The 15,798-nt window shown below is 44.1% G+C and overlaps 1 protein-coding gene across 13 annotated transcripts in view; it reads right to left on the bottom strand.

Moving 5' to 3' along the window:
• Positions 1 to 686: 686 nt before the first annotated feature.
• NFE2L1 (NFE2 like bZIP transcription factor 1) overlaps positions 687 to 15,798 on the bottom strand; it is a 29,272-nt gene continuing 14,160 nt past the window's right edge. For 4 of the 13 annotated variants that reach the window (XM_020785481.3, XM_020785478.3, XM_020785477.3 and 1 more), the window contains 4 exons: positions 9,142 to 9,357; positions 7,685 to 7,774; positions 7,028 to 7,189; positions 687 to 3,908 (listed from right to left, as the gene is read on the bottom strand). In XM_020785481.3, the coding sequence (XP_020641140.1) occupies positions 2,589 to 3,908; positions 7,028 to 7,189; positions 7,685 to 7,774; positions 9,142 to 9,357 (1,788 nt within the window). In that variant the 3' untranslated portion in view covers positions 687 to 2,588. Of the gene's footprint in view, positions 3,909 to 7,027; positions 7,190 to 7,684; positions 7,775 to 9,141; positions 9,358 to 9,537; positions 11,704 to 11,743; positions 12,340 to 15,798 lie in introns of those variants that run through there. The other 9 variants (XM_078377945.1, XM_020785482.3, XM_078377949.1 and 6 more) reach the window with 4 other exon arrangements.

The raw sequence follows: 15,798 nt of genomic DNA, 5'->3' as shown, positions 1-15,798 counted from the left end.
TAGTCTTTCACTTGGTGGAGCTGGGTGTCTATAACAAATGGTTGACCCAAAACTGCACCCTTTCATTAATCTGAATACCAAGTTGAACAAGGCAATGTGTATTACTGCTTTAGACTGGGCTTTTGTGCAGAGCCACTTTTAAAAGGAGTCACTTGTTACAGAAGGCTATGATAAGTCAGCACTTGTCTTTTATACAGCACAGCACACCTCTCATTTGATCAACAATATTAATCAAGTTGTCACCATAACCCCTATAGGGATAGTGTATCCTTGCCCTGAAAGCTGTTGGCACTTGTGATCAAGCAGGGAGAAGTTTAGTTAATTCAGACAGGTGACTGATGTACCATACACCTTTTTACCTGCTTGAAATTACATCAGTACCCCAGATCAACTTACAAAAAATGTGATACACAGGTGCAACAGATGCAACATCAAATCCCTGTTACCATGTATGTTACAGGCTAGCACTGACAGTTTTGCCATAAGAAGCCCAATACTGTACTTTTAAAAGGCATATTACCCAGTAACCAGTTAAGCACAAAGGCATATTTTATGACTGTATTCTCTGCAGACTGACTGAGCAAGAACGTCTGTGAAGATAAGTTGGGCAGCACAGAAATTTCTTTTTACTTGCATCTTTTAATTTCTGGCTGCTTCAGAAGAGACACAAAGAACAAATGCTGAAATAGTGAATAAGCCATTTTATTTTTGTCCTGTACTCACGCACTCTCTCTCCTCTTCCCCATCAGGTCACTGAAACCACTCAAAGTAAAACCTCAAAAGGAAAATATAAATTAACACATGCACACGTCAGGGCTCCATCCTAACCATCCAGCAACCCAGCCACAGCTCCAACACATTTTGTGCTTCAAATGTCATTCTGTCAAGTCGCAAGAGAAGTGGAAGAGACCCAACCTTGTTTTCCTCTCACCCACTCTCCTGGTTCTCCCTGCAAGAAATCACGGTCTCCCAAAAGCAAAATCATATGGAACATTTGGCGGCAAAAAAAATTGCTCTTTACTGAATAAACAGTGCTTCATACCTACCCCCTACAACCCTCTGGAGGATGCCCATTTCAGTGCTATGCCCTCACACATCATCACATACACAGGACTAACGGGCTGGGAAAAACCAAAGCCATTTAGGCCATCAGTTGCTGGTAATGTCAATAATACTCCCAGCTGTGCTATACTGCAGGTTAACAGCTCTGAGGATTGCCTCAGAGCCTGAGGCCAGCTGTGTTCAAGGCACTACCCTCACCCTTCACCTTATTTTTTTAAAGCAAAAGGGGGGAGGGAAGGGGAAAGTTGGAATGACACCCAAAGACAGAAGGAAAGTGAGCTGTGGAATCACAGTTAACACACTGAGTCTTTCTAGCAGAAAGAACTTTCAGCAGCTTTGAACATCTGGAGGAAACATCTCCCTTCTTTCCTACATGCATACTATAAGTTCATCCTACAGCCCTAGAGGGAAAGGGAGATAATATAGGAGCCCAGAGTCCTAAAAAAATAATAAATTAATCAAAGTGCCCATTAAAGAAAGGGGCTTGCCACAGATGACTATTCGTTCAACAAATGTGCCCACTTTATGGGAGCAAAAGCTACTGTGTTGAAGATCAAGTGATGACGATCACGCATCAGACTCCCATCTTACAAATCCCACCTAGTTAAAGGTGAAGTCTTTACACTTGACCCATACACGTCTTAGTTCCTTCAAGCCAATCAGTGGAAACAGACAGCATGTAGCATGCATTTTATCATGTGCTGTCTTGTAATGCATCTTGATGGTGATCCAGTGGAATACTGGCTCCTCACTGTGGGCAGTGACATGCTTAGTGAGTTCTTGATTGTTGTGCAAAGGGGCAGTGGGAAGATACATCACCATGGTAATTTACTAACATTTTCCAGACCCTCCCTCCCAACATTTATGGTAAACGCTGAAGCCATCAATTCCTTCAATTGAAATCTCTCACTTCCCCTCAAACCTAAGAGCTCCTTTCTTCTTTCTTAGAAACAACACTCCTGGGCTCCACCTGTCATAGCACACACAGATCTAGGAAGCAGTGATGGCTACATCATGGGATTCAGTTGTGTTTTCAAATTGCACACAACAGATGTCAAAGCTGGTTCTAAAAATAAGCCCAGCAACCTGAAATACCCAAGTTTTGGAAGTTCAAAGGGAAAAATAAAACCTCTCTTAAATCTGCTCAGTTTGCCCACTTATTTTTTTCCCTTTCAAAACAAAAAAGCCACCTTTAATAATTCAGATTCTCTATTCTCTGCTGTGACTCATCCCCCTCCCCACACACATTATGCCAGCTAGCTCCCCCCTCCCCAACGTTCAGCAATGGGTGCCAGGATGTGGGGGCACAGGTCTTTCCCAACATGCTTTGTCATTCTGCCTCCAAAGACTTGTAGGCCCCCTGCCGAACAGTCTGCTCCTATACACTTGACTGGCAGCTATCATGGTTTGAGAAGATATATTGGATACGAAGGCATGAAAGTTCCTTCAAATTCTTCCGGGCTCAGCCCTTCTCCAGGATGTCACTTCATCAAGTTTTGCATTTTCTTTCTGTCATTCATTATCTCTCACTTCCTCCTGTCTTTCTGTTTCTTCTCTTGACGCCTGCCCTGCTGGTCAGCCAAGGAGCGTGGTATTAGGATAACACTGCCATCACTGGCATGCTGTAGGGCATACTGACTTGGGGAGTAGGGCTGGCCATTCTCATCCCGCAGGCGTCCAAACACTTCCTGGTAAAGGCTCTGCACCTTTTGCTTCATCTGACGTATGGACCTGAGGAACTCCACTTTCTCCCTGAGCAGCTTTGACTTGTCTCTCTGCAAATCCTCCACATCTCTTTCCAGGTTGAGGATAGTGTCCAGCTTTCTCTTCCGACAGTTCTGGGCAGCCATCTTGTTCTTGCCCCGTCTCCGGATGTCCCGGATGAGACTCAGCTGGGCCTCACTCAGCTGGTACTTAGACAGGAGTTCATTAAATTCCTCTACAGGCAAGTTGATGATCTTCTCATTGGGAAAAGGAATCTTCATGGCTCGGGCTCGGTGTTCATCTCTGCTCATCTGCTTATCCAGAAAGTCTGCCTGTTTTTCCTTGGCGCTCTTTTTGCTCAGGCTGGCTGGCTGTGGCTCATCAGCATCTAAGGTCCTGGGAACCATGTTGTAGGTGTGGTTATGACCCACATGCTCCAGATAAGGCAGATATTGCAACTGAGAAGGATTCTGGTAACTCATACGACAGAACTTGCTGTACTCTGGCTGATACCCAACAGCCCCTTCTGCATCTTCAAAGTCCACATTTTCAGAGTCAGAGTTATAGCCCACAGCCCCTTCTTCAGAAAAGGATGAAGAGGCTGATGATGAAGATGATGATGATGCTTCTGAGCTGCTAAGAGAAGCAGGGCTATGGCTCGAGTCCAAGGAGAGCCCTGAGTCAGAATCAAATTCCTCCTCCAGGCGAGAGGCCTGCACTGGGTTGAAACCTTCTTCGATAGCCAAGTCCATCAAACTGATCTCATCTAGCATGGCTTCATCCAGAAGCCCCCCCAAAGGATCTGGGAGTTCTGATCCAGATGTTTCATTTACAGTGCCATTTAGCTGGGGAGGAAAGAAGATTCCACTCAGGTTGGTAGAGCCAAAGGTAGTGTTAAAACCAGTGGAATTGTCAGGGACCAGCTGCAACAAAGCCGAACTGCCAGCCCCTGAAGGGCTCTCAATCTCAGAGCTGAACAGAGAAGGGAAGTCCTGTGTGCAACCACCCAGTGATGCCTGATGCAGACTGACATTCTGGTTGATGGGAGTAGATGGGGCAAGGGTGTAGTTTGTTGCCAGGATGTCACCAGCTGTGCCATTGTACAGGTTCTCTGAGGCAGTCGTGCTGTTCATCTCCATGCCCTGAAAAGGAAAGAAATACTTTTCCGTCTCAAAATTCTTTTTTCCCTCCTATATTATATCTTGAGCAAATAAAAGGCATTCAGAGAAAATTCATGAAAGAGGATCCCAGGAAAGAACATAGAAAACTAAATGTAATGTATTTTAAACCTATCATTGCGGAGGTTTAGGTATATTAGCATATATAAAATCTACATCTTGTACTTAAACATATTGGCAACTGGAATATTCACCTCAAATCAAAATTCTACAATGTGTTCTTCAGCAAATCGATAGCTTGTTTACTGTGAACCAACCTTCATCTATCAAGCCACAGCCAGGCCTTTCTGGGTACTTACTATCTAAACAGGCTATGCTCCATATCAGTGTTTCTGCATTTTGTCTAGGTTTCTCCTTCCGTCCAGCAACATTGCTCTTGGCAAAGCAAAAACCCACAGGTGAGAGAGGAAATTCTTTATATATGGGGCACACTGCTGAGAACCCAAAGAAGTAATTTTCCCACACACTATACACTTGACCAGATGTTGAAGATATCTAGGCAAACCCCCAGCTTTCTGGAAGAGTAGCACCTGCCTAACAAGCTGGAAGCCCAAAGGTGAAAAACACATAAGGAGAAGGGAGAGTGACTTATCAGTAATTCATGGAGGGACTCAAGTTGAGTGTACAAAACAATTTCTGGGGACAGACAACAGCAAGGCAATATTGAAACCTGTTTTTCTGGATTTCTAGCAAGGAAAATCCCAAGACCACATGCATCAATCTACAGGGGTTCTACACTATTGAAGATAAGAAGGAACTGCCTCCAAGGCAGCAAGATTGTTATTATTAGTGAAGGCATACTTCTGTTCAGAAGTTCCATGTATCACATCACTCAGGTAACCTGTTGTGCTATTCTGTAGACAAACATGTTTATTCCGTTTTTGAGAAGTGAATACTAAATAGCTTTTATGGTCCTTCCAAACTTCTGTGTTTGTCTCTTAATGGATGAACAATCTGTATAAGAGTCAGCACTCTTTCATGCTCCCATTTCAACTACAGGAAAGAAATTAGGAGGAGGAGAAACATCTGGCAGAAAGGCAAGTCCAATGAAGATATAAGAACAAGCTACTTTTCATTTGCCTACTAAATCTATGGAAAACTAAACATCTGACAGGGCCCTGGCTCAAATTAAGTACTGAAGAGAGGCATATAATGGTGTAATTCACTACTTTCACTGAAAAAAAATCATGACAACATCTCTGGCCTGCACTGCTTATGTGAAGGTAGAAGAATAAAAAAGACAGCAAGGGAAGTAAGTCCTAACAAAATCTAGTACAAACAATGCATGAATTGGGATATAACCAAATAGGTAAAAAATTCAAAACGAAAATTTAATTCAGTACCCCTAAAGATCTAGTTACACAATCATAATAAACAGCATTAAAAAGCTTGTGATGTCTTCTGCGACTGAAGATAACTAATTTATGTAAATATACACAATCAAACAAGAGGTGTACCGTAAAGCTCTCTTAGTTGAAATTCCTAGCTGTGGAGCCAAGATTCGGTTCAACTCCTCAGTGTGCCTCCCAGCAGAAGTGTCAGGCTGTGTCATTTCGAGATGTGCTTCCTGAGAAGTGTGTACCCTTGATTTTGGAGCAGCACCAGGGTAAGGGACTGGTAAATCAATTCTATCCTGCCAACCTAACAGTTTGAAAGCATGTAAAAATGCGAGTAAATAGGTACCACCTCGGTGGGAAGGAAACAGCGTTCCGTGTCTAGTCGCGCTGGCCACATGACCACGGAAACTGTCTATGGACAAATACTGGCTCTACGGCTTGGAAACGGGGATGAGCACCGCGCCCTAGAGTCGGACATGACTGGACTTAATGTCAAGGGGAACCTTTACATTTACCTAAACCAATTCTAAGTATTTTGCACCTAAAAATTCCTGAGAAAGGCTGCCATATGGAAGCAACTTGACAGCACAAAAATACCATAAACATTCTTTTGTCATTTTGAAAATAAAAGCACATTTCAACCTTTTGTCTTCCTCGGTAATTCTTTTTTTTAAGGCATGACAGATAAGTCATAAAACCTCCAAACAATAAACTGAATACCAGAATCTGATGCCGGCTTATGGAGCTGTGAGGAGAAAATCCCCATAGATTTTGGATTGGTAGGTAACAAACTGGAATAACTGCTATCAATAAACCCTGCTTTTCTCTGGCTCTTAAAATCTCCTATGAGAGTAACTGATGGTTTTTCCAGCACTCAAACCACTAACAGAAATTCAGTAGCTGATTTTATCTAGTACTATGTCTGGTATTTTCAATCCTATTTTCATGTGAACACACATTTACAGTACGTTATTGTTTAGTCATTGTGTCCGACTCTTTGTGACCCCATGGACCAGAGCATGCCAGGCCCTCCTGTCTTCCACTGCCTCCCGGAGTTGGATCAAATTCATGTTGGTAACTTCAATGACACTGTCCAACCAGCTCATCCTTTGTTGTCCCCTTCTCGTGCCTTCACACTTTCCCAGCAACAGGGCCTTTTCCAGGGAGTCTTCTCTTCTCATGAGATGGCCAAAGTATTGGAGCCTCAGCTTCAGGATCTGTCCTTCCAGTGAGCACTCAGGGTTGATTTCCTTCAGAATGGTTTGTTCTCCTTGCAGTCCAGGGGACTCTCAAGACCTTTGATTATGTGGACCTTTGTCGGCAAGGTGATGTCTCTGCTTTTTAAGATGCTTTCGAGGTTTGTCATCACTTTCCTCCCAAGAAGCAGACATCTTTTAATTTTGTGGCTGCTGTCACCATCTGCAGTGATCAATATACTTCCTGTCTTACTGTGATTATTTACATAAAGTAGTTACCTTTCATAGCACAAGATATCAATGTTTTTAATGCTGCATATTATGATTGTAGTGTGCTATTTTATTTTGTGTAACTACATCTGTGGAGAATATTTTATTAAATATTAATGTTGCATTTCTTGTTTTGTTATTATTTCCACAATTTGTACACCACTTTTATGTGAAGTTTATCAAAGGCAAAAAAAGACATGATTAAACCCACCTGGGAAAGAAAGGGAAGGAGCAGAAAGCTAGGATAAGCAACTTACAAAGAAAAGCCAGCTCTCCTCACCTGTGTTTCCATAATAGACATGAGGTCCTGCCACTGCTGTTCCAGGTCAAAGGGCAACTCGGTCTCTGTCGGAAGAGGTGACAAGAGCCCGTCTGGCACAATGGAAGGTCCACTCTCACTAGGCAGAGCTTCAGTTAGGCAGGGGGCATCTGCAGCTGGAAACTGAAAAAAGAATTAGCTCAGGGCTGCAGGGTATCAAAAAACAGCAACAAACTACTACTGCCCTCCCTTTCTTCTTCTAGGCCCACTGCACGTTGGCACAGCCATCCCACACTTCCAAGATTATCCAAGCCCACAAGACCTTTGGGGCATGGTATGGGGTAAGTGATAAAGTGGTACAGTTATCTTTCCTATTTATCTCCCTGGTCCTGTATCTGGAACAAGCACAGACTTCTTTCTCAACCTGGAATGATTTGCTTAGCAAAGCCTGCAAAGGCTCATGCCATCACAGCACAAGGGCACTCGGTTCTTCCACTTAAGAGATCAGCAGGTAACTAGATATTTCCATCATCTCAGAGCATAACCCACATTGCAAGGTTACTACAAGGACATGCACTAAAGATTTCAGGCCTGTTTCTATATTCAAAGCTTCTACAGGAATAATAAATACTGAACAGTTAATCTTCTGGTATCCAAAGACCTACTACTACTACTAACCTCTGAATTTTCTCCAAAGGGAAATGTGGCCTCCAGCAGCCTAAGGCACTCCTCCAAGGACAAGGCTGTCTGGTCCTCAACCCCAGGTGCCTGAAAAGGGCAAAGAATTTAACAGCTATTTTACTGCACTACAGCTTGGCCCTGAGCACTATCGAGACCAGCAGACAAGATGGGACCTCCATAATTTTTACCATACAAATTCATTTTATTCCTGCTCCTCTAACTGGACTTTAAAAAATTATGTTAAAGCCGGTTTGAGATCCTTCTCAGACTGCAATACAACCCTGCTCTGAATTACAACCTAGCTATTAACCACCAGTGACTTACCAAGTCCAGTCCGCAATCCAAGAAAGGACTGTCTGCTCAGAACCAAATAGGCTCATCAAGTTAATCAGCTTGCTAAAAAATATCCAGTACACATCTGGTATATCTAACATGTGGGGCTTCCAAAACCTCACATTCAGTTCCTTTTTTGTCGCTATGACTGCATACTCCCAATCTTAACTATAACCAATTACTGCTGTTTGCCCTCATATCTGTCCTCCCTATCCCAGCCAAAGGAAGCCACCAAACTTTGGCAAATATTCAAATACTGCAATCAGAGATATTTCCTGGAGTCAAATTTATTCAAATGCACATACTCTTGGTGCAGAGTTGGATGCAGCATGCAAGCAGAGCGCTGTTCACAATGGCTGCTTCAAGAAAGATGCTCTACAAAGAGTGTATTAACTCATCTGGGCCTGTCATTCCAAAATATGTCATCTTCCCTGTTCTTGTAGAGGCTGGTATATAATCAACCCCTGTAAATGGCAGGGGCTATATAGTTACAAGGGAAAACAGAAGTGGGACTAGCCTTGACCCATGCACTAAGCGGGCTTTTCAGAAGGTCCAGGGTAGCCAGCACCAGAAAGAAAAAAGTTGCTTGTAAGGATACACAGGAGTAATTCAAAACTCTTACTAATAAAAACTATGTAAGGGAGACAAGAGGAAGCCAGTACTCTGAGAAAGAATCAGATGGGCTGCATAAGTTCAGGAAGAAGCACAAGTTCAGTAAGAAGATGGGTTGCATAAATTCAGGAAGAAGAAGAGGCAATAAGGGCAAAAAGGGGGACAGACTGAGGCCAGGTAGCTAGCAAGCCTGCACTTAGATCCAATACAAACAGAGAAGCAGCTCTGCCTGCTTCCTAGACAGAAGCAAGCCTGAACACATCCCCATTTTCCAGCTAATCCTTTTCATAGTGGTGGAGGACATTCTCAGTATAACAGCCCGCCCTCACTTTTCCCCTTGAGAGAAAATATATTTTGTTCCTAGGCCCACCCAATCATGCAGCCAATCATAGGCAGCTGCAGGGCTTCCTTCTTCTCTATTGGGCAGCTAAGGAGACCAGTCTCAGAATGGTAGGAAAGAAAGGTGGCCTACCCCACCAGGAGCATTTCTTCCCCCTCCCGCTTTTTACCTGTGCAGGGAAGCTCTCCCCTGTCTCACCATCCACTAGCAAGGCCCTTTCTGCAACGCTGCCGCCTCTGTTCCTCCAGCCATCCCCATACTCCTCCCCATTATTCGGTTCTTTGTCCACTTCGTTCTCCTTCTGACGGTGGCTGTAGTCAAAAATCTCACGCCCAGCTCCAAGGTCAATATCTTGTCTCCACAGGATGTCAATTAAATCAATATCCTAAAAGGAAAAAAAGAGAGGGGAAATATGACTTCCCCTTCCTCAGCTACCCCTTATCTAAAATATGCCCACCCTTGCAAAACTCCCTGCTCAAACACCTCCAGACCCCACCCCAAAACGCCAGCATAACTTTGGCCTCCCTGTAAAACAAAGCCCACACCACCATTTGACCCTGCTCACCTCCAAGTGCCGCCCTTCATTCCAAGTGGGGTGCGTCCTCACCCCGCCTGTTCCTTTTCTGGACCATCCCCGTTGTCGTGGGGCTCCAGATACCTTCCCCCCACCTACAGCCATTCTGCACTGGGAACTTGCCAAGAGCGGCTCTGCAAAGAGGCTGCTCTGGGGCACAGACCGGGAACTCCATGAACAGCAACAGAGCTGTCTCCTCCTCACTGCCCATGCTACGCAGCAGCAGTGCTCGTTCTGTCCAGGCAGGAGGGAGTCTGCAGCTTTAACCGCTCAGACGGCTGGCTGGCTGGCTGGCTGGCTGAGGGAAGGAGGGAGGGGAGGGGAGGGCCAATTGTCATTCTGGATTGCTGCTCCATAGCGGGCTTGCATCAGCCTGTGGTGCCATTCTGGGCATTTGCATAAAGGGGTGGGGATTCTCTGCATTTCTAGCCACCTGATGCAACTTAAGAACCCAGCCTGCCATGCATGCTGTGCCTTGCCAGCTTCCTCCACTCCAGACAGCAAAGCTGCCTGCTGTGACTAGCTCTTCGGACTGAAAGCAACCACCCTGCTGAACAGCATACCCTAAACACTCTGCCATCTTCCAACCGCAAAGCAGTTATCACAGCCCACAGCCAGCCTAGACTCCAGACATGCTTTTTCCTTTGGAATATCACCTCCCATTAAACACCCGCCTCTCCTACACAACATCTTTCACATTCTTCATCGATAGGACAGGCCTCTCCCAAAGCCAACCCAGCCATTCCCAAGGCTATTTTTGTTCACACACTGCAGGAGTATACTCCTTTCATCCAGGCCCATCCTTGGAACTGCCAACCACATACAGATGCCTCCCCACCCTGTGGCTCCAGCAGTTGTGTTCTCAGTGTTATAAGAAAAAGCTTGCAGTTATGTGCCATCCTTGGCCTGTACTTGAGGCCCCACCCCTCCACCTCTCCAGTTCCATGGAAAACAGATAATCCCCTTCCCAGTCAGTAACAAACCGCCATTCTATTCCTGAATCATATGTAGGGTATAAACAGACTCAGAATCCAGGATGTCAGACATTTAAAATAGTTTCCTCTTTCTACTGGAACAGTATCAAACAAAGTAAAGTTCCAATTTTCAGTGCCCTACAGAATAACACAATGGTGTGGTGATTTCCCTTTACCCCCTCCCTCCAACGGCACACAACAATGCTATTAAGAATTGCTTTCCTATCCTTGACATCTCTATGCTATGGATGTGAATTCTAGTGCCACCCTCAATCAGTAATCAAATATTACAGAATTGACTATTAGAATAGCCTATTTCCTAACCAATACTGTAATTCCTTTCCTAATCTGCCATGACTTTCTGCATCCTCTCTCCAAAAGACCTAATTGATTCCCCAGGGCCTAGCTGGTAAAAACAAGAAACAAAACAAAACAAAACCACCTTCTTTTCTGTCTTTGGTATATTCGTCCAAATTAACTAATGAAGGCTCTAGGCATCCCCACATCTCAAAAGGAATAATTTTTCCCTAGGGGGCACCTTGATCCAAAGTACTGCCTGATCAAGAATTACTCTACCCTCTCCCATCTTCCTACTGTTACCAACTCACCATGCAAAGGAACTGATCTTGATGCATAGTTTACCCAACAAACTCCAAAACATTATTTCTTTCCTTGCTGATGTGTGTTAATTTCACCACCATTTCATTAACAAAATGCCCATCTCTATCCATCCGTATTGTAGAGCAGGACACCCATATGAATCACAGATACCCTTATCCTTTCTTCCCAACTCTCCTATCATGCAACAATCTGTTCTTTCTTACAAGCATTTATCTACAGTAAAACTCTGCCCATCCTCCTCCTCTCATCTACAGAGATCACTGACAGAAGACTCCTGAGTATGCACACATCAGCCACACTTTTCCTGCAACCAAAAAACCACCATCAAGACACATAGAGAAATTATGGATTCTGGCCTGCTGTACTTCAGTCTTCCCAAGCCTAATCTGATCAGAACATCCAACCTATGCAGAGGGCAGGGAGTGGAGAAGGCTTCTCTTACAGCCTACCCCCTGTAAAAAAAAAAAGTATCACAACCCTTGCCCCACTGCAGAGATCCTATAAGTACATAGTGCCCACCAGAGAGAAATCTGGCCTAGTCTAGCCTACAGCAAGCAGCAGACAGGCATGGGGGTGAGAAAAGGGTTAAATGGAAAGAATACCTTTCTCATGTCCCCAGCTGCCGCTCCCAGAGCTGTCCACCCAGATCATGGTCTATGTAGAGCACAAATTCCGGGCAGGCAGAGCTGGGTGACCCAGGCAAGGTTCCGGACAGACATCTCCGGTTTCAGTTAGCAGTTGCTCTTTTTTGGCAGGCTTGCCAGCTGCCTCTGAGTTGTCTGGAAGCCCCCCTCTTTGCCAGCATATGACCCACAGGTGCTGTGCTACAGCCAGCCCTCCTCCCCTCCCGCTCTTGCTTGAGATCCAATCCTCGGCTCTCCTCCTCCGCTTGTAGCTGAGAGAGGAGTTCCAGCGAATCCCCACCCCCTGCTCAATGCCCAAGCTGCAGAGATGGAATCCCCACCCCATGTGCCGTGCTGAGGCTGCAGCGAGACTGAGACAACACCCCCCATGCCCGTTACCTAGGCTGCAGCCAGAGCCAATCCCCTCCCCCAGGTCACCGCGGAGGATGCAGAGGGAGCCAGGCTCCGCCCTGTGCTGGTTACCTAGGCTGCAGAAACAACCAATCCTAGGCCGCCAGTCCCTGCTGAGGATGCAGGGGAAAGGGCTCCTCCTTACACTCGTCACCTAGGATGCGAGGCGGCAAGCCAATGGTTTCCCAGCTCTGCTTCCCCACCCAGGTCGCCCTGGGAGCTGCAGTAGCAGCAGTGTTTGGGCCTCTGTCTCCTTGAGAAGCTCCCACGCCAGCATGCCCCACCCAAGCCAGGCAGTGATGCCTGTGGTGATGCAGGGGAACATAGAAAAGAACAACAGGCAACAGAATTGCCAATACAGTATGTTCCTTCATTACTTGAGTGGCACCTAGCAAAGTAAGCCATTTCAGGCAGCATCATTCCTTGAAATATTTGTTCCTTCTCCCCCATTCCCAGGGATTATCAATCTTCTCTTTATCAACCCAGATTCCACCCATTCTCTACATGCTATAAAGAAGCTAGAAGGAGAAGCCTAACAATAGAGGGTGTTGCATTCAATGCACATACAAGAGACCACACATACACAAAAGCAACTCACAAGGAGCACTCTAGTTCCTACTATTGGGAACTGGGACTGTTAGGAGATTTCCTGGCATTACTGTTCCACTGGGACTTTCTAATTCTTCTTCTTAATAGCTTTCAGGATTCAGGAAAACAGGAGTGAGAGAACAAGAAGTGGGGAATTCTCTCTCCAACCCTAACAGTCTTTTCCAAACATACCCCTTTCCAATTCAGTATTAGCCTACTGCTCCACAGTTGGCACAAGGGCTATGTTTTAAAACAGAAATACCCCTCCACATAGCTCTTGAGAGTGGCAGGCGGACAGAATAGCAAGAACCAAAGGTTTATGGCACACATCCACATACAGTGATATGTACCTGTATTCACAGGGAGACAAGAAATCTAACGTATCAGTTAGCCTGGGAGCTGAAATCTGCTGCTTGCTTCTTCTCTGCATTTGGGATAGGATCAAAATGGTGGTGTGGAGTGGAGTGGATTATTAGATGCAACTGCTACCCAAACCAGCAGTTCAAGGAGACATAGGCAAAATGTGGTAGACATACAGTCCAAATAACATGCTTAATTTTCCCACCCTCTCAGTGGAGTAGAGATGGTGAAGAAGTTAGGGCAGATACAAGGAGATATGTAGTGCTGCAAACTCTGTGCCTCCCTTAAATAAGGCTCTACATGAAAATAAAATAATTATTCAAACTTCACATCTAAACCAAGTCTGTTTTCATCTGCTAATTTGGCCCAATACATCCCATCCTGATTTTTAGTAGAGTGAAAGGGGAAATAACATGCAGAGCAGAGAAATACCCACACACCGCACAAACCTTGTTCAGACATGCCTGCAGCTTTTGCGGCTACCCCACATTTTAAGTGCTACCTTTACAGACATATGTTTGGTTCATTATTTCTAGCTGAAAGTAGATATTCTTAAGATACTCTATTCTGAGTGCAACATCAGTCCCTATAACTGTAACTCCAATAACAGCAAAATGCTACAAATTTTCATCCCAAGTGTTTTCCAATAGGGCTAAAAATATCTGATAATATGAGCTTAATTCATTAGTTATTTATTACTACAATCTATTTAACTGTATTTTATAATTTCTTGCCCTTTATCTGTACTTGTTTACATCTATTTTTATATGACTTTGCTTTAAATCATGTTGTAAACTACTCTTGTCAACTCTCGAGAAAAGCATGATGTAAGTCCAGCAAAATAAATATAATAAATAATAGCTACCACTGAAATCAAAGGTTCACTTCTGAGAGTGCAACTACAAGAAAGCACTGAAAAAAAATTTTCCAGTCTGATTTAACTTAATCATTATTGGTCAAAATCTTGCTTCCTCTTCTTAGACACAGGAGCGAACCAATACACAGTATACTCAACTTTTCACATTCTATTTCAAAACTGACAAGAGTGAATGCAGACACTATCACAGTTAGTTATAAAATTCAATTTAATTATAAGGAGAGCTGATCAATTTTAAATTGTGCCGTCAGTTAAGAAAGTATGTGTAGCTCCCTACGTGGCTGCCATCTATAAATAACAATACAGATTTTTTTAAAAAATTCGAATCTCAGCAATTCGAATCTCAGCTGCCATCTATTTGCACCTAGACTTTTGCCAAAAAAGATTTTCATCAACAAAAAGGTAAATGGGAAATGAGCCTTTCTTTTTTAATAATGAAGAGAAATGGAACCAGATTGAGACAAAAAGGAAATGACACGCTGCCTATATAGCTACCCACACAGAATGGGAATGGAAAAGTGGATGCCAAAAATCCAAGATCTGAACAGCACCACTGTCAGGTAATAACCTGATATTTTCTTATTCATTCATTCATTCATTTAACTTATATACCATGCAATAGTGCCATACCATTACAAATCTGAGGACAATTCTTCAGCACAGATTTTTTTGAAAAGTTACAGGGCAAGAGCAAAACCTGACAGAAGACACAAAGAACTATACTGATTAAATGTACAAGTCATATTTCTAAAAGGTTCACATATGTTGCCATATTCTCGGCTGCCAGTTTCCAGACAAACGAGAGCACCTAGACTGGCCAGAAAAGCCAGTTCCAGGAAGCTTTTGTATGGAGAAGGGGTGATGAAAATGGAAGGAATTATTTATAGCCTGCCTTTTTCAAGGGCTCATGGCAGTCTAATATAATTATAAATGGTAAGAGAGAGATGGACATACTCTCACAGTACTCACATTCTAATGCAGAGAAAGACAGTGCCTTGAACAAGCTCATCAGAAGGAAATACAAATTACCTTATTATTTTCAAAAACACAATTTGCAAAATAAAGTCATTCTTTTTACTACCCAAAGTGCTGAACCTTTAATAGAAACTTCTCACATCATCCCAGTCTCAGCCATTCACTGACAAAAGTTATAAGGAGCTACATCAGCATACAAGTGAAGCCACATAATGGGAAGTTCTAGTATATACAGAAGAAGACTGCAGGATAATTGAGTTAGGTAGATCAGCAATCAGAGTGCTCACTGGAACACTCTTGAGTGCTCACTATCAGAGTGCTCACTGGAAGGATAAATTCTGAAGCTGAGGCTCTAATACTATGGCCATCTCATGAGAAGAGAAGACTCCCTAGAATTGACCCTGATGTTGGGAAAGTGTGAAGGCAAGAGGAGAAGGGGACGACAGAGGACAAGATGGTTGGACAGTGTCACTGAAGCTACCAACATAAATTTGACCAAACTCCGGGAGGCAGTGGAAGACAGGAGGGCCTGGCGTGCTCTGGTCCATGGGGTCACAAAGAGTAGGACACGACTTAATGACCAAACAACAACAACATATCAGCAATGGGAAAAAGGGTGAAAGACTGAAGAACCTTTTTGTCTCAAAAACAAACCAATGTTTTCGGACCATTAGAGCTCAAACCAGCCCCAACTCCCAGTTCCCCAGCCTTCTCATGCACACCATGCCTATCCAAAAATCCTGCCTAAAACTAGTTCTGCATTCCCTGGATCATGTCTGCCCAACAACTCTCATCTCTGACTGCTTCTCCTCCTAAGAAGTCT

Source organism: Pogona vitticeps, chromosome 6 (assembly GCF_051106095.1).
Source record: "Pogona vitticeps strain Pit_001003342236 chromosome 6, PviZW2.1, whole genome shotgun sequence".
Classification (NCBI taxonomy): domain Eukaryota; kingdom Metazoa; phylum Chordata; class Lepidosauria; order Squamata; family Agamidae; genus Pogona; species Pogona vitticeps.
This window is presented reverse-complemented; position numbering and strand designations above follow the sequence as displayed.